The sequence below is a fragment of the Hirundo rustica genome, chromosome 2, assembly GCF_015227805.2.
Source record: "Hirundo rustica isolate bHirRus1 chromosome 2, bHirRus1.pri.v3, whole genome shotgun sequence".
Taxonomy (NCBI): domain Eukaryota; kingdom Metazoa; phylum Chordata; class Aves; order Passeriformes; family Hirundinidae; genus Hirundo; species Hirundo rustica.
The window spans coordinates 87,420,746-87,440,454 of NC_053451.1; the positions used below are offsets into that span (position 1 = coordinate 87,420,746).

The window sequence follows — 19,709 nt, forward strand, 5'->3', positions numbered from 1 at the left end:
TTATTTTTACCACCTGTTGCAATCAGAAAAAGTAAACAAGGTCCACTTGGTATCTAATTTTTCTTGCTTTTACACCAGTCAGTCTAAACAGAAGGTCTTACCTCTGTGTACAAATCTTGTCTTCCCTGTGTCCCCAGACAACATAGCTAAACCAAAATGACAACAGTCTGTAAAAGTAATTAAGTTCTTCAGCTTGAATATTGCTGAACTGTCAAAGCTATGGCACAATTCTCCAACAAGGCAGAAGAGAAGACAGGTTGACACTATAACCCAGTGGTAAGGGTCTGAGGGAGAGGCAGGTTTAGGCTCCTGCTCCTTATATCATGAAAGTGAGGCCAAATCTATCAGCCAAACTTTAGTGGGGAAGTACAAATCCAAGACCCCTGCTCTAGATCAGGGAACCTGCAACAGGTTTTGTGCATCTGTGCCTTGATCACAAAGACAATAAAGGTAATTTCCAACTTAAGCAATTATGCTTCTGTGTTGGGGGTAGCAGAGTGTGGTTTTTTCTACAGGGGAAGCTGGCCAGCTTTTGAGATGTCAGTTCCAGGAGGCTGGTTCACAGCACAACTGAGAATACCCAGCCTGGATGCCCCCCTCCAATGTCAATGAGGCACTTCATTCCTATTAAAGGGAAGAATTCCTGCCTCTCTTTCACCTGGCCATTTCTGACTACTGATTTTTTCCCATGCCTGACTCCTTACACATAAGCAGCTAAGCAGAAGGACTCTAAAGAAAAGCAGCAGCAATAGTACTGCAGCAGTTCCACTCTGATTGTAATTCAGATTACATTCTGTTCCTGACCAAATTTCTGATTCATTTAAGATCACTGTTTCCCTTGAAATGAAAAGGCAGGGTACTAACTTGAGGCCAAATCCAGTTCCTACTATAAAGTTAGTGCGAGTTACCATACTGATCCATAAAGGAATCAAGCTAAGACCTTGTTCTTAAACAAAGGAAGAAAATAAACTGTAACTACTCACTAATGTATCCAAAATAAACACTGCAATAACAGAACTTTTTAAAAGGAGATCTCTGTAAATCAAATGTATCTACTGTTCATTCTTTTGATAAAAGGTAACCTCTTCTCACTCCAAAGCAAAGCTGGAGAATGATTTTCTTCTGTACACAAAATGAATTTGTTCAGCCTAGGAAATGTTTACAAATATTTTTAGAAAGAATTGGTTTGGAGTAAAAAAAAATTCTTCTAAAATGCAATGGATTCAATTTAAAATCACTGCAATTTTAGTACATAAAATGAAACAAGACATATCAACATGCTTTTTATGTGGCTACAAACTGTACATAGTGGAATTTCATAGCCCCAAAGAATAATGCTCTTCAGAACTCTGTTTATGCCTCTGAACATCATTCAGATTCTGTGTATAAAACTACATAATTTAGAAACTTAATCTTGTTTTTTTAAACATGGCAGTATATTTGAAATATGGTATTAATTTATGTTTGCATCTCCAAAGAAAAATGTAGAAAGATAACTTAAACTAGAGAATTCATAAAAAAACTATATCAATTTAAAATTTTACTGCATAAAAATATGTACTTTTCAAATTATTTTAATAAATTAAATATCCCTAGCATTTTTAATATATATCCCTGACAGTCTATAAAAGAGGGTTCTTATAGAAAATAAATGGAACTCCGAAAGTACCCCCTTCATAAAACTTATTTAACAATAATTATATTTCTTTTTCTTCAAGGAATGTAACAATATGTACAACTCTATATTACTATACTATCAAAATAGTACAGGTTAAGCGTAGCAGGGTTCTGCAACCATAAGATGGTAAAGTCACATTACAGTGGAGGACAACTTGGGCCTCAGACAAATGTTATCGGTGTGGAGCATCAGTTTCTGGATGGATCAGATAAGAAGGGGTAAATACAATCTTCTCATCTACAGTAGATTTCACAAGAGGTAGAGTTCAAGTGAAAAAGAATGACATTTGGAATAAGGTGCATGCTCAGTATTTTCAATTTGTGACTTGCTAAAGATGTCGGATTTTATAGGAAGAATTTTCAAGGATTCTTTCGTTTTCCTCTAAAGCAGATTTCCATGATCAGTTTGTAATCTTTTTAATGTGGATCTGAAATAGAGAATCAGAAAAAAATAAGTCGTGGTTTAGTGTGTTACATTTCTCAGTAATAAGAGGTAACTACTTTTAGTGTTAGCCAAAAGTCTGAGGTTCAAAACAAAATGAAGGAATCTCCCATTCACTGGTTATGTTTTTCAGTGTTTTTCCACCTCTTACCTCATTCAGAATTGCCCAAACAGCTGAATTTTGTATCACTGAAAGCCGGAATGATGAAATAGGATTTAGACTGGGGTCAACTGTTCCTTCAGCTACACCGTTTTCAAACTTCCCTGCAAAAGTGCATACTCAATTAAGTTCTGTTCAACAAACTTAGGTACAAAATCCAGAAAATGCATCTGCAGTATCACAATTCACAGTATCATTGTGACAGAATCACAATGAAACTAGTATTGTTCCCAAAATAAAAGGCAGTGAGTGATTTTGACATCAGATCCAGTTTTGCAGCAGCAAGCAACGTGCGGCACATCATCAGCACACACCAATCTGAATAGGATTACATGTAGGAATAAAAGCTTTGAAACTGTCTAAAGGCCAGTTTAAACACCTTGAACTGAGTCAAGATTTTGGCACAGGTATTAATTTAGTATCACAGAATTAATATGACACCTTTAGCTTATGTGTTTTCAAATAGGATTAAGGACAAGGGGTGCCATTCATGCATAACATATTCCGATTTAAAGCATCTTCAATTTTATTAGGATGAGTAAGAATTCAATTTAAAACCCCAGTTAGACTTTACAGTTCAACCATATAGACAACTGTAATTTATTATGACAAAGAATGTGCTTCCATTACAACAGGATTGCCCAAACTATGTCCAGCAACTAATTAAAATCCATGTGTAGAATTTCTCTTCCTTGACAACATGTATCCAGGCACCTTCCCCAACAACTCCTTGGCTGCTGAAATGCCAATCTCATCCTGTGATTGTCTGTAGGGTGGGTTCAAATCCAGGCCAACTCACACCAAAGCACTTGTACAGTCACAGGACAGAGGAGCTGATCTTACAAAACCTGGAAATGCCTCTATTATAATCTAGGTGATCAGTCCTGGCAGAAAAGTTGGATGTAGCTCCACTACAACTAAGAATCACAAGAGATCTCTGGTTAGTTAGTGGACACAATATCAAGTAAAGCCTAAGGGGTCATGTACCCAAAAATGAATGATAGAAACTCAGATTTAGGTTTGTTTTGGTTTTAATGCAAGATGTCTTTAAGAGCTGCAATAGTAAGAATACACATTTTTTCCTACTGTTACATACCTATCCTGAAGTAACCATCCTCTAAGCGTTTGTCTTTGGTTTCTTTGCTTAATACCAGTTCTTCACTCTAGAACAATATAAATTTATAGCATAAATTTATTTTGATGTATGACTTTGCCAGAGAAAGATAAACGTGTGTGCACTCTTCTTATATACTCACCATCATTTTTTTCCAAATAATTAAGAACAAGCCTGGAATATAGTTATTTATAGCCTTAGACAAGCCAACACGAAAAAAAACCAAAAAAACCCAAAAAAACCCCCAAACCAAAACAACAAAAAAAAAGAGAGGCAGTGTTCCAGAACTGAACAATGCTTGGCTTCAAAGGAGAAAAATCAAGTACTCAAAGTGCCCCATGAAACTCACATGGTAATTGCCAGGTGAACAGAATATTTAGCACATACTGGCATACACAGTAGGAGACAAGCAAAGGCAGCACCCTGCCTTATTTTTCTGTGGCTTAACAAGAGACTTCTGTCCTGGACAAATGAAAACTTACAGCTTACTTCTTGATCTAAGACTTGTAAAGCCATCAAACCAGCAAGGGAAGCACCACAATCATCAGTGCCTCACTATATGCCTGGGGATCAGTAAGTATTTCTTTAATAAACACAAAAAACCCCAATTGTAAAGCAGAGCTTGAAAAACAGCTTGAAGATTACAACCATGATCCAATACTGAAAGACCCATTCTAAGAATTTCCCAGGAATTAATTAAAAATGCTCAGCAAAATGGAGATTAAATTGATCAGTTTTTTTTTTTGTTTTTTTTTTTTTAATTCCTGTTTTGAACTAAAGCTGCTGAAAAAGTGGTGGGAATGGTTTTGGTTATGCATTTGGGGGGCAGGTGCTTTGGTTTTCTTTGGTGGTGGTAGTGTTTGGGGCAGGTTTTTGTTACAGATTGTCAGGTTTTTTAGTATGCTGCTTGAATCCCAGACAAATCCAGTCTGGGGGTACTCTGGTTTCTACAGGATGTTTTTTGTTTCTCTGAATTCTACTTAAGGAAGATCAGGGTTAAAATACTTGAATGAGTTTCTAGCTCTGCTGAAGTCCAGGGTGGAGAAACAGGGCCCTCAGAAGTTGCTGTCCTCAGCTGACAATATTTTGCTGACAGTATTTTCTGCTGACACCAGTGGCTTAGGAACAGGCCAGATGCAGAATTTCCTGTTTACCTTTTCCACAAATTGCATCAATAGCAATAGAACCTCTGTAGCATTATTTCCTTAAGGGATGCTCCAGTGAGGGACACTTCACAGCCAAGTAAAGCCAAAAAAGAGGTGCCTGATGCCTATTTTTGCTCATTATCTTGTACATTCTTCTATCTTGGGCTTAGATGAATTGAGGGCTGCTGCTGTTTTTGTGGCTGAATGTATTTCCACAGATCTAGAGAAACAAACCCCTCAGGTCTTATGACATAATATCCCATATGTCATGTTGTATAATTAGAATCAAATAAACTATTTTCTTTTTAAGGAGGGGAATAGTAAGGATTTCCTATTTTTGCCTGCTCCAAGGAAGGCAGACAGGGAAAATGGAAATGTGGACTCCTCCATGATTACTTACTTTAAAAAAAATAGATAAAAAGAAAGTTAAAAAAAGAAAAAAATATTCAACATATGGCAATTTTGGCATAGATTTCAGGATTCATACACCAGGTATATGGGGGAAGATATAAATACTTTGCCATTTTAATACTAAATAAAATAAACTTGTCTGAAGTAATGTCTTATTCCTCTCAGTCTTTTGTGATATAAATAGTTAGCTGAAATATCTAGTTGAAGAAAAAGAAGCCATACCATCTGACATCAAACAAGAATATACTTTAGATAGTGTAGTGATAAAACTATCCTGTGGTAAGACTGGCTGGTTTATGGGGGGAGAAAGTCCAGAAATCAGGAAAAAGGTACAGATTCTTAAACGCATTTTGTTTAAAAATTTGTATTTCAGTATCTAGTGGGCTTGGATATGTGTCAATCCCTGAACTAAGACTTTTTTCCTAAGTCAAATAGCAGATTGACTTAGGTTACCCATTTCCCAAAATACACTGGAGAGGGAAGACTGTTTATTTTTTTGTTTTAAGTAGTAGCAATTAACTGGAAGAAAATTACCTTGTTCACCTCAAAATGACCAACAGCACTTGTAGAAGACTCACCCTGAATGAACATCTGAATAGTCACAATAGTCTTTTCTGAATATATCCAATTAAAAGAAGGAAAAGTATAAGAACATCAAGTTCATACAGTTAAAGAAGCATTTATGTCTCGTCACCCTGTTAAAAAAGTCAATAAAGAGACTTTGTTTTTTTCCTGTAATGGAGAAGACACAAATCAAAAAATTCATACCTGAAAAGGCAAAACTTCTACAGTCGTGTTTAGAAGTATGTCTCCTGGATGCTCTGGGTTGCCACTGTGAAACAAGTACCTATAAATGAAAAGGAAAAAAAAAGACAGTCTACATATACCAGTCAGAATCAGCTGTGTTACTGTCTTACATGTTAATTGTCACATATGGATGTTACAGGGGTAAACACCATTTTTATACTGGGCCTACATCAGCCAGGGCTCAGGTGGTTTCACATGTTACTGTAATTGGAAGGGGTCAAGTTTTTCAGTTGCTAAAGAGTAGTTGGGCAATATTTTACAGAGGAAGCGAGTTTGCATCATCTGCTCTTGCCAGATTGCATTACACAAAGCTGCAGTCATTATTGCCTGGCACACACTGGTATCACCTCCAGAAGCAGGAGCCCTGCCTTCCTGCAGCCTCTCCCCACCACACGTCACCCTCTCCTTGTGCCCACAGGATGAACTCTGTGGATCCATTCTGAAACAGTTCTGGGAATTTAGCCAAGTCAATATTTTGCCAGGTGAGTGTTCCCCAAGTCCATCTCTCCACCATGGTTCACTGCAAAACCTCATTGATGATTGTGCCAGGAATTCCCAACCCACATCCACACCCTTCATGTTACCTGAATTCAAACTTCTATTCCAAGGACACATTTAAGGAAAAAAAAAAAAAACAAACCCAAAACAAAACAAAAAAAAACAACCTCAAAAGAAAACCATAAAAGCCAGTTTTTGGCATGTATACACACATAAAAAGGATTGCTTTAAATTTGTACAAAGTCCCCATTACTCTCACTCAGTTGTGCAATTATCTTTTTTCTAACTGGACAGAGTAAAAATGTTTGAAACATTATCTAAACCATCTCTATCAGTATCAATCAGTGAAGTGTTCAAATTCTAGCTGCCTACTCTGAACAGCTTTTGCAGTACTGCATATGTTACTCTGGTTTTTCTGAGTTTTTTATTAGCCTTTTGATGTTCATAAATGGAGTCAGATCTTTTAGTTACTGTAGAATATTAGAGCAGTTCTTCTACCTTTCCCACAGAAGTAATATAAACAAATCCTTTGTTTTTCATTCTTTGTCCTTTGTTTGCATATTTCTAACCTGAAAACAATTGTAACTGACAATTCGTCTGGCCACTGAGGCTGAGGGGTGGAAACCCCAAAAAGCTAATCTTCTGCTAGACCCACAAATGTATAAAAGTAAAAGAATAAACAAAGGGGTCGCTTCTCTCCGCTCTTTCAGCTGGGAGCTGGATCAGAGGAACCTCTGCGAAAATCTCTTGTCTGCGTGTGATTGCTTTGTGTGTCTCGGTGACACTGCATATGTGTAGATTATATTACAAAAGAGACACTTTAATTCCTCTTTATATATAACAGGAACTTCATGTTATTCTGAATATGTATTATGTAAACATATTGTAATATGTAACATAAAGTAATAATATTGTTTTACCACTAGGTGGAATCAATGCTTGAAAATTGTTCACTACTTGCCAATGTTTTCTAGTGGACCAGAGTTAATTCAGATTACTGTCATAAACTAATTAGATACTACACCTACTCAGATGCCACTTTTAGGAAGACTATTTTACTTTTATTACGTTTAAATGAATATGTAAAAATCTATCAACACATTTCAAACATTTATTCAACTGGAACTTAGATGGTGCTTACTGTCAATTTCTCTTTGACATTAAATATGTCACCATATTGTCAGAGACAAAATTAGTTCAGAAATTTTCACTTGATTAAAATTAAAAACATTAGCTCAATTCGCAATTTATTAAGATGCAGTTAGAAATGTAAATTCCAGCTTGTCTTTATCCAATATATCTGAAGCCAGGTTGAATACCTGCCATTAATCCACACTCCACAGCTACACAACAAGTAGAAGAAAACAGCACTCTAAGCCTGACTCAGAAATGTCTGTGACCCCAAAATGATAGAAGTATTTTAAGAAAATGTCCACACACGTAGAACATTTCTTTTATCAAGGCTCAGGAAAGGAGCAACACCTCACGTTGCGATACAAGAAAGCCACGCTGATTTCTATTACACTGGTTTCAGCAGAACTGCACAATTGTACTGGAAAACAGAACTGGACTAAATAAGCCTCACTACTGTGTTTTAAGTAAAATCATTTCCACACTTACTTTAATGTGAAGGTTAGTCAATTCCAAAGTATACAAGCTACCTAAAACATTCACAGTTCTTCCAAAACAAAGCTTGTGACTTTTTCTAGACATTAATGACATCCAAAAAACCCCAACAAATTATTTTTTCTAGGAAGATGCCTTCATTGTACATCTCAATAGTAAGCAAAACAAAACTCTCAGGAAAGCTGACCGGAAAACTAAAAGTACATTCTGCTGTCTTTTGACCTAATAGATCTAACTAGCCATTCCTTAGTCATTCCTTAGCCATTTTTTCTCTTGAAAACACTGTAAATTCTAAGAAGACTTAATTTAAAATGGAAGTAATCAAACACTCGCCATCTAAGGTATTCCCATCAAATGCTCCACCCAAACCAGACATGCTGCTATTCCTTAGCACTTAGTTCTGAGAAGAAACACCTAAAAATCCACAAAGAAAGTCCCTGTGAGCTGGGATCACTGTGCTCTCGATGAACAGTAATTGGTTTTGGAGGTTTGGATGGTTTTTTGGGGGAAGCAGTAGCAGTGAAGGCTTTGTTTATCCGTGAGGGTTTGTCATTTATTTATTTGGGTTTGTTTGCTTGGTTTTAAAAACAGCCCTGCAAGCACACAACCACAGCCAACCACTTCTCCTACTGTGCTATCGGCTCTGAGATGGAGATGCAGCTTCCTCCCCTCAGCAGTTGTCACTGCATTAGAGCAATGCACTCCCGAGCTGGCACAGTGCCAGAGCCATTTGGAGCAGTAATTAATCAAAGCCCATTTCCATGCAATCAAACCTGCTATTTTAGTGTATTTTCTATAACTATCTGTTAATCCATATGCACACACAAATGTAACACATGCATATGTCACATTTTAAATTATGTTTAGAAAGGAAGGGATATTTTTATATCTGAGCCTTGCTTCAACACTTGACAGATAACACCTACTTAGACATTAAAAGTTACACAGATTGGAAACAGAAGCCTAAATACACATACACAGTCAATCCGTATCTGTGATAAATATTTTGTTTAGAACTAATATTTACCAATTAGAAAATTTTATTTGAAATAAAATTTAACTTACGAACAAACAGATATTCTACAGCTCCTAAAATAAGTGTCATTAGCTGTTCTTTTGTAAAACTTGCTTTTCTGACAGGGAAATCTTCCAATGGAGATTCTTTGAAAATGGGTTGAGGGAGTAAAACTATTTTCAAAACAAAGCTCCATTAAACATCCCATTCAAAAATCCTTGAAATACCTTTTAAGGAACCTGTCTTTACCTCCCTAAACCTTTTGGGTTTGCACTCTATATATGCCAAGACCTTTTTTACAAACTTACTGTTATGCTAGTTATTGAACTGGATAAGAGAGTATTATGGGTTTCCCCCTCCCATGTGGAGAGAAGACTCTTATGTTCCCTAACTAATGAACTGATTTATTCATCTGGTATTTCTTAAGTAAAACAAACGTTTCTAGAAACCACAGAGACATTTGCAGGACATTTAGGGTCCTCATTAAATCACTAATGTAGAGTAACCCAGTGATAGCCATAGGATTACAAGGTTGCTTCCTTTTATTTAATTCCTGCACCAGTAGTAAGATGTCTGGCCCGGTCCTTTTTTCTTTCAAAGGAAACATTGGTTTATAACTGGACTGAATGACCTTAAATGTCTTTTCCAAGCCAAATGATTCTATGATTTTCAGACTATGATAGGTATTTCTCATACAGATACTGAAGGACCTGGGAAAAGCTTTGCTTTCAATTGCTAAATTATTTTGACACCTGTCATGGGACTTAGAACTGACAGTCCATGTAAATAGTAGAAACATGCACTTTTTTTTCTAATCACTTAACATTTTTCTCAGGGTAGAATCACTAAGATTTCCTTGTCTACCAGCTGGTTAAACCTAACACCTTCTGAACCATTCCTTCAAATAAAAATTCTGAAAGCAATGGATCTCTAAATATGGTAATCCAAACCAAACACAATTTCACCTAAAGTTAAAAAAAAACCAACCTACTATTGCCTTATAGAACATCACTTCTTTCTTCATTAAAAAACACAAACATGAACACAATTGAACATTTTTGATCAAAGGCATCAGAGCAAAGTAACTCTAACTTACAATTGCTAAGTATAGTACTAATGTATCTGAATTTAAGATAATCTGAATCTTTTCTGGTGGCAGTGTCTTTTTAAAGAGTCACAGGTCAAAGATAATAACCAGCTACTCTAGATAGTCAAACCTCCTTTCTACCAGAAATAATTAAATGTATGAACTCACATGCATTCTGCTCATGACCTCAATGTGGTATGAGAGTAAGAGGAGGCTGTGTTAATATTTCACATAGCATTAAAAAATACACAAAATTTCAAGAGCACTGAAGGTTTAAAAAAAACCACACAAATGGAAAAAAACCCCCACCAATCACCAAACTAAATGGAATAAAGTCAAACCTGCAGAGAAAACTTCTGTTTTCATACTCAGTGACTTCAGTATTTACCCAGGCTGAGGGCTTGAGTTGTTGCCATGGAGCTAGATACACATATAAAATCAAGACAGAGGGGAAACCCCCCCCCACCAATAAGCTGAAACAAATATTCATACACGTTCTAACACACAAAGAAGGAGGAGGCAGAAGTGTGATTATTATTTGTACACTGACAAAAGATACCATTAGTCTGCCAATGCAGTTAACTATTAAGGTACTTTAAAAGCCCACACTCAGGTTCAGAATCCTTCCAATAGTGAGCAACCAGAAAGCTTCTCACTTTTTGTTACAACCTCCAGAGGATGGATAAATTAATATTACTAATCTGAACTGCTGACTTTAATATTCTTTTAACAGCTAAATTTTTTCATCACCTGTACTTTCAAACAAAAAACCAAAACAACCATGCATGCCTATACCTGCCCCCTGTCTTGCTTATAAAGGGACATATCTCTCTTCTTTCTCTCACATCCAAGCATATTTAGGCCCAAAATCCTATTATTCTCTCTATTACCCAATTTGACTTCTTTTAGGCGTTTAAAAAATCTTTTATATTTTATTTAAATAAAGTGCCAAATATTTTTTCATCTACAGAAAGTATTCTAATTACATGTTCTAATTAAAATAGAACTGAATACACAAAAATTTTATTAGTAAATTATGGCAGTGTTATAAAAGGAAACAGTATACAAAAATACTTTAAACAGCACAATTCATATCCACTGTCAATACATCTGGGTTTTGTCTTGAAGGAAACAAGTTATGTCACCTGATACTAAACCTGATTCTAAGAATGTAAGAATGCAGGCCTTTGTGCTCTGTAAACATCAGGAATCAAATCCTTTCCTTACGTCTCTTCTTAGCAATCTGATGTATTTTAGTATATCCCATTTTCAGAAAAGGAAAATAGGTAGGAAGGCAGAGAGGAAATGCCTCCTTCCACATTTGAACAAATTATCCATAGCAACATGCAGCCTTAGAGTTTTTAATTCTGCACAACATGAGTTTCTGTAAAAGCAATATTCAGTCAGCAATTTTTTGGCTCTCTACAGATGCCATCATCCACTGCAAGAGTCATTATTCACCAATTCTTTCCAGCGTTTTTGATCACTGGATGCAAATGTGGTAAAAAGAAACCTAATCTACCTCCTTTGTGTCACTTTCCCAGAATCCTAATTAGGAAGTGTTATTTCACTGTCACTGGAAACCAGTATTAACCATGAACTATTTCCTCAGGCAAAACACAAACAGAAGATGAATAATTTCTTTTCCTTCCCTCAAGCTCAATTCATTCTCCTATTCTTCATGCCTCTTACTAAGTCATTTGAAAAAATTGCTTATACTTCCAAAAAAAGTGTCTTCCTCCAGTCTATATATATGTATGCATTTGCCAAGTACTCACAATAGGTAAGCAACGCAGTGGAAGCTTTTGTTATATATGTATATTACATATATACACATATACATATATATATATATATATATATATATACACACACCATCTTGTTGTTATAATTCCGAATTTGTAAAAAGCTCCCCACAAAGAAAGAAGAAATCCCCTGGCCTCCCCAAATAACACAAAACAAAAAAATACCCCCACCCTATTACCCTCTATGCAAAGTTGCTGGTAAGATTTCACTTCCTCTGACAAAATGAGCCCATCTAAGTGTCTTTATATAAATTGGGCTGCATGGTTGAGATCTGCAAGGGTTGAATTCCCCATTTTCACACAAGCTTGACCAAAGGAGTGAATTTTCTTATGTTTGTCAATGGGCCACAAAGTAGCTTGACTGAAGAGGTAATGGAAAGATTTTGGGGAGTGGTCTGAGTTTTAACCATCACATGCCTAAGAAATGAATTCTCTCACACCACTTTAAAACTCAATCTGAATCTTTTAGTAAGATTACCTGTATCATTTCCTAACCCTCTTCACCTGTGCAGGATGTGTAGAAGGTACTTAGGTGTGTAAGAAAATCTCATTCTCTGGTCTACTCTTCTACTGTTTCCCAGACAGGACTATGACATCCACTTTCTAAAGATGCACTGTCTCTCTGGAGTGGGCTCACATCAACTGTAATTAAAAAGTCTGACATTAAATTAATTTTAAATTTTTCATTTTGGAGGTGGTTTGCATTTTGTCTATTTCATGGATAGGGTTTGTTTGTTTGCATTTTTTGCTGGGGGTGATTGATTGTTCTTTTACAAGGTTATTTCTGCTGATTTTTTAATCCAGTGAGATGTAGAAAGGCTTTGCTGGGGTTTTGAGTTTAGTACGTGTGTACTAAACGTGTGTATGTGGGTGTATGCACATAAATATTTTTTACCCACCCAGCTTGGCTGGGGAAGCAGAGATAACTCCCTTCAGTTTTCTTACAAATGGGCATTTGCCACCACTGGAGATTGCACTTGGGTATGTGACCTCATCACAGGCTGGAAAGATGCAATTATGACATCTCAGAGACTCCAGTCCTTCTGGAAATCATGTGAAGTATTTTAGAGTATCTCAAGTGGCATTAGACATCAAACATTTTGGCAGCAGCACAAAGCCTCCAAGATTTCTGACTAAGAACTATAAATCCAGGAACACTGCCAAGTACACAAATCTTGGATATTAGTACCATTAAGGAAGAAGCAGCATGTCCTTGGCTGAGGCAGCTCTTTTCTTCTGTCTCTGATCCATACTTTGAGGGTTTTTTCCCTTTTCATGACGTCCTTGCCTCATTGTTATGGGCACAATTCCATGCCCAGAGCAAACCGCATCAGTGCCTGGGAGCTCGCCTGCCAAATCCCTGCTGTCAGTGCATCCATTTGAGGATGTTCTACTCATTAGTACAGAAGCTTATGCAAACAGAGAAACCAAAGTCCTCAAATTCTCTTTTATGGACACTAAAAGTATTATCCCACCTGAAATGTACTGACAAACACCAAAACATTTAAAATAATACACTCAGAGATTTTCAAATATTTCCTATCAGCTGACATGACCATTACAAGTTCAAAAAATGGTGCTGCATTTTAATAGCATACACCTTTAGAATCAGAATTAGAGATTACTCTTAAATTATACACTCTACATGTATGCACTTACATAGTTCTTGAGCGAAAACTGCCCCTAAAAGGTTTAATGTATCGGGCTGAAGGGGAGGTTCTACACTGAACAGTGATTACGAACAAAGACCAGCTTACACGTCAGACAACTCATGCTGTAACTCGTCTAAAACCAAAACAATTTTGCAGGTCCCCAGGTTTTCAGTGGTTGTTACTGCAAAAGCAAATGATGAGGAAGCTCTATTTCGAGATTTGGAAAGCAGTTAGGAAGTGGTTTTTTCTGTTGTACTGCATTTGATCTTGTATCCCTCTAGCCACAGGAGGACTTGAATCCCTTAGGAGGGAAAATTAATTACATTTTGGATACATACAGGACTGACTGCTATGATACTTTTTTGTTAACTTTTTTGTAGTCAAAAAAAGTCATTTTATATTTCACTGCTAGAGAACCTGTTTTAAAAGCTGCCTTTTGGGGAGGATGAAACTAGAAAGCCCTATAAATATGACTGCTTAAATTTTGAGAATATGAAACCTATAAGTGAGATAGAATTGAAAGCAAGTTTCGATGTCTGAGATGTCCTAGTTACCGAATGTCTGGAAAACAATTATATGGCCAGCTGAAGGCAATCCTTGATTAAACAATGCCCCTTACCTACATAGGTAGGTAAGGCCAAAGGTCAAGTGGAATGTAATGTCTCACCCCCAATGTATGGTTCATCCCATACCTGTAACCCTCCCCTGAAGTATCAGGTATCTGTAACCCCATTGGCCCAAGTCTTGAAGCCCCCTGATAAGGTGTGCCTGGGGGGCTGGACTCTCTCTTGGCACTTCCTCCCTTGGACCTTCCTCTTGGAACTTCCTCTCCCTACCTCTCCCTTCCCCCACTCCCTGGGCCCTGCCATGAGTTGTGCCTGGCAACTCCAAGCAAGGCCCCACACCCTTTATAATAAACCACATCTTCTAAAACCTAACTTCAGAGATCTCTCATCTCCATCCATCAAAACCATCCAGGAGACCAGCCCTCTCGACAGCTGCCTTTATTTTTCTTTACAAAATATCACATACCCATCTGTCACTTTTATGCAGGTAGTTTTCAGCACTGTCACAATAATTTCAAAGCAGACAAAATAATGTATATGTTTAGTTACAGGAGTCCAACAAGATACTCTTCACACTCAATACATTGAATTTCTAGCTTAAATAGTCAAATATATATTTTCTTGCATGACTATTAATTCTGTGTTGTGAGAAGATGCCACGGGATATAGAAGTGAGGTTAGTAGCATGTGTTCCCTGCAATTCCAATGTCCAGAATACAGAAAATTAGATGAATAGTCTCAAATACTGCACATCCAGTATCTATGCCAATATCATAGCACAAGCTGGTAAATGCAATCTACAATGTGGTTTGTCAAAGTATTAAGATTCCACTTTAAAACTGAAAGTCCAATCAGCAAGTTGTACCTTATAAAATCACTTTATTAATAGTCAATGTCGCATTAGGTTGACTACTCAGTAACTTGCTAAAAGGAGAGGCCAACCAGCTACAGGGCAACTACAGAGTTCAAAGCAGTGATGGGAGGAAGGGAAGGAAAAAACTCAACATTACAAGCAAAAACATATTGCCCCTCCCCTAAAAAAAGTAAACCACTAATCCTTTTGAAAATATTCAAAGTAACACTACGAAGCAGTATTGCACAAGAGTCTGGAGCACAAGTCCTACGAAGAGCAGCTGAGGGAGCTGGGGGTGTTTCTAGCCTGGAGAAAAGGAGGCTCAAACTCTCTGCAAATGCCTTAAAGGAGGTTGGGGCCAGGGGAGGGTCAATCTCTTCTACCATGTCTCAGGGGAAAGGACAAGAGGAAATGGCCTTAAGTTGCATCAGGAGAGGTTCAGATTAGATACTAGAAATATTTTCTTCACTGAAAGAGCAGTGAGGCATTGGAATAATGGCCAGGGAGGTGATGGAGTCACCATCTCTAGAAGTTTCCAAGAGGCAACAGTATGTGGCACTTATGGAGAGAGGTGCTGGGTTGGTGGTTGGACTAGGTGACCTTGAAGGTCTCTTCTAACCTTGATGATTCTGTGAAGCAGTTACATACAAAAAAACAATGAGCCTCATATTTTAAAAATATAAAGCAAATTTATATATGTATACTAGTGAGGTTGGGGGCAGTTTTGGTTTTCAGTGTTTCTTTTTTTTTCCACAGTATAAAATACGTACTTGTCTTTTCCTGTGGCTTTTTTCCTTTTAAAGTAAAGGTCAGCATTTGAAATCCGTTTATACTGAAGCAAACTAAAGCCCTTTCTAAAAACATCCATTCTAAATTCTTACTGTAGAACAGGCCTAAGTTATGCACTTTCAAGGGCTTTCTCAAAATAATTAGTGCATATGTTCTTTGAAAACAACATCTGATTTGTGTCAATCACACCTATAGGGAGGACTCTGAAACTTAGTCAAAAAAGAAATGGTTGTGATGATGATGGACACCAGCATCACTTTAATGCTGCAATGGAATGTATTTCTCAGATGTGTTTTGACTGGTTCATAAGGAAACTCTTAAATATAACTGTTAATTTTAATAATTAAATCTGTGCTTGGAACAGCAGTGCACATACCAAAACAGCAAAGTGGATTTCATTAATTATGTAAAAACCTGAGGGAACAGAAATTCAATACTTTTTATCTTTACAATGTAGACTGTTTTGAGCATTTAGAGAACAGTCCATCCCTTTATTTAAAAAAAAACCCAACCAATCAAAACCAAACATACCTTCAACACTGTTATGCAATTTATTTTTAAGAGGAACATCCTTCAATCTACTTTCCTTCTCAAGGATTTTCTACTGAAAGAAATGTATATATTTTCTTATTGCAAAGGAAGAGACCCTAGATTATTATTAAGGAATTTAGTGTTTTGGCTGAAAAACTTTTGCTTGGAAAGAACCTTGAAAGATTCAGTACAAGAGCTGTCACTAAAGCAAGCATTAGAATGTTTCAATTTACACATCCCTGTCCTCCAGGTGTGGTTTAGAGCAGGCACCATCCATTTTACTGTTCAACATTCAGCAGGAATCTGCCAGCCAGGTCTTGCATAAATGTTACTTTGTGCCAGGTCAGGCACAAATGTTACTTTCTGCTCAGTGAAGAGAGCTCAGGTCTCACTTTAAGAGATCCTTGACAGTGTTATCCCTGACAATATTCTCAGATCTCAAAAACTAAATATTTAAAGACTTCACGAAAGCTAATTACTGAACTGCAGAAAACTCATATTCAGTTCAGCAAAACATTTGGTGTGGAAAAATAAACTACAGGAACAAGTCAGTGCTCTGTCACAGTGTAATAGATGTTCCATTTATTCAGTCAGAGCTGTGGTCAGTATTTCCATTAAAAAACTTCTTCATCACGAATTTTTTATGGGAGTTACTAAGCAGTCACCTCAAACTGACTTGGCAGACAAAATTTCCTTTAAATTCAAAGAGCACTTCTAATACTTAGAGAAAAAGAAAAACAGCCTGACACTGTTGCATCTTTTCACAGACACAGGATCACTATCAAAAGTGTGTTTTCTACTCTTAATTCCCACCATCATATTAATTTCCCCACCAGGTAGATCTTCCTAATGCTTGGTCCATTTTCCCTTTTCTGGGTTTCAATCTGCCAACCACAGTTTCATTTTTGGTTGTGTCAGTAAGCATCCCTGAAATATCAGGAAACTCCATTGCTCTACCAGACCGGCACTTGCCAAATTCTGCAGCTGCTGCTCAAGTTACACAGACAAACAAAAACAAGTTCCCAATAATCTGAAATTACGACATCTGTAAATTTAATTAGTCACTGACTTCAGAAAGGTAAAATACTGTATTTTTAAGGACACTGTGGCAATAGAAGCTGTAAGTCATAATAAACTTTGAAATGGCTTACAATGATAACTGAATAGGTAGCATCATTCAAACTTAGATACTTCCTTTGAGGAAGCAACAGAATGCAAGATGTCTCCTTTCTTCTAAAATTAAAATACACTTCTTCAATAAATAACAAAAAAGGAAAAATCAAAAACAACAATCCCCAAATCAATCAACCAAACAAAACAAACAAACAAACAAACAAAAAACCCAAAAAACCAACCAACCAGAAAAAAAAACCACAATCCAAACAAAAAAATCCTACAAAACAAAAAAAACTCCACAAAATCACTCAACCACAAAATCCCCCAGAACAACAAAGAAAACCAAACAATCCCCCCCCCCCCAAACCAACATAAACCCCCACAAACAAAAGAAACCCCAAACCAAACAAAACAAGACCCTGAAAAAACCCACTTCTTCCCCCCAAAACCCCAAAACATTCTCTACAGCTAAGGCTATTCTTAACACAGCAGGTGGACATTAACTACCTTGGGCCTGGCTACAAGTTTCCAGGGCACAACAACGAACATTATTTTCCCACCTTTTACACAGATAATTAGTACTTTCTCATTCCCCTAGTTCCCTTCAGCATTAAGGCTACAAGTATAAAAAATGTATTTTTTCAAGTGTTGGCACAGAAAAAATATTTTGCCTTTAATCCAAGGAGGTATGGCAGTTATGTTCCTCCACACATGCGCCTTGGAAACCAAACCAGCGAAGTCTTTTAGAGCACAGAAATCAACCGAGAGAGTTATTTGATACCTAGAACAACAACCTTGAGTTTTCATAGGTCAGACTAGTTTGGAACAACAAAGTCACAAGGGAACTACTGATCTTCAGTGTTGTGCTAAGCCAAGGTGAAGACTTAGCCTTTGATTATGTACCAAGGTATACAAGTTGACTAATTGGATTCAGTTCAGGACAGCAAAAAGGTCTCCTTCACAAGAAAAACATCCAGTCAAATTGATTCAAAGAAACTTTGTTCTACCAAGCTATAGGTATTGGCCTAGAAAAAACACCACATCAGGTGCGTGAAGTAAAGAGAAAAAGAATCCACTAACACAGCAATACTTCACTAGACATTAAATAAACCGTGTATTTTATAAATTTTGAATTATTATGTTGGCGAGACAGTAGCCAGCAAAGCAGCAAATAAGTCTCAATAAAACTAAAGGATGACTAATCTCTACAGTGCTAACTCAATTACCCTTAATTAATCTGATCAGTAGTTGAAGTCACCTTTAGTCCTCCAATGAATCTCAGATATTTGTATTTTGAAAGCACACACCCCTTTTCTTTTTTGTTGCATTTTAATATTTTTTAAATAGGTCAACCTATTGCGACTCTTTTCAAGCCCTAAAGCTACATCTTACAAATATTACCCTGCAGAGTCCCCAGCTTTCAGGTCTAGGGACATCCTTATACGCTCCAGCAAGATTTCTGATCGGGACGCCCAAGGGACCAAGGCCACAGGGCACAACACACTGTACCACATACCATGCTGTACAATTGCTCTGTAATTAGAAACAGACTAACCAAAAACAAATAGGACCAAACTGGCTTCTTGTAAATTCTCTGTGTCAGGGAAGCACTGGTTTCGCATTGCATTTTTCAAAAAGGCTCCAGATTAAATGAAAAAAAAAAAAAAATTAAAAGCGAGACAAAATGTACCTTAGTAAAAGAATTAGAGGGAAGACAGTAATGATCACTGTTTCAGCTGAACTCCAAATGTCCTGCACCATTTCACTTTGGGTTGGGTTATAATAAAGCCCCAAATTCTACCTTAAAGCATTCTTGGCACAAGCAACTTCATATATGAGACCAACAGCAAGTAATTACTAACCTTTCTACATTGACTGGCTTGTCAAATTTAAAGAGAATATAATCTCCAGCAACTGGTGTGACAGCCCAGAAAAAATCTTCCCCTACGTAGGTTTTTTCTAGCGTATGCCCCTGGTAGACTTTTAAAGATGTCGAAACCTCTGCAGGTGGATTCACGTGGATTTTATGCAGTAATGGTTTCAGGAAGTCTTTATCCTAATTGAAAGACAGACAAACATCATGCTGGTCAGAAAACCTTGTTTATTATGTTCCTGTTCCAAGTGGTTACACTTAAGACAAACATTGGCATAAAATGGAAAATGAATGCATTACTTATTTTGGGTGCATCAGATCTTGTACTGCTTAGTAATATGGACAAGCCATTAAAGTAATAAAAAATTAGAAAAAATATCCCCTAGCAAAAATCCACATAAATAAGCTGGAGTAGCACTTCTACTTTATAGTATCCAGTCTGTATCAGATTTAATTCCAGCTGGAGCAATATACATACATCATGCTTGAAACTGCAAGATAACAAGAAAAGGCCTGTTTTCTCTATTGCCACAATGTTTTAT

General features: G+C 36.9%; 1 protein-coding gene across 4 annotated transcripts in view; it reads right to left on the reverse strand.

Moving 5' to 3' along the window:
* Positions 1 to 1,168: 1,168 nt before the first annotated feature.
* Positions 1,169 to 19,709, reverse strand: part of MGAT4A (alpha-1,3-mannosyl-glycoprotein 4-beta-N-acetylglucosaminyltransferase A) — a 72,945-nt gene continuing 54,404 nt past the window's right edge. For all 4 annotated transcript variants that reach the window (XM_040056826.1, XM_040056828.2, XM_058419513.1 and 1 more), the window contains 5 exons: positions 19,157 to 19,350; positions 5,718 to 5,796; positions 3,376 to 3,442; positions 2,271 to 2,383; positions 1,169 to 2,105 (listed from right to left, as the gene is read on the reverse strand). In XM_040056826.1, the coding sequence (XP_039912760.1) occupies positions 2,079 to 2,105; positions 2,271 to 2,383; positions 3,376 to 3,442; positions 5,718 to 5,796; positions 19,157 to 19,350 (480 nt within the window). In that variant the 3' untranslated portion in view covers positions 1,169 to 2,078. The remainder of the gene's footprint in view (positions 2,106 to 2,270; positions 2,384 to 3,375; positions 3,443 to 5,717; positions 5,797 to 19,156; positions 19,351 to 19,709) is intronic.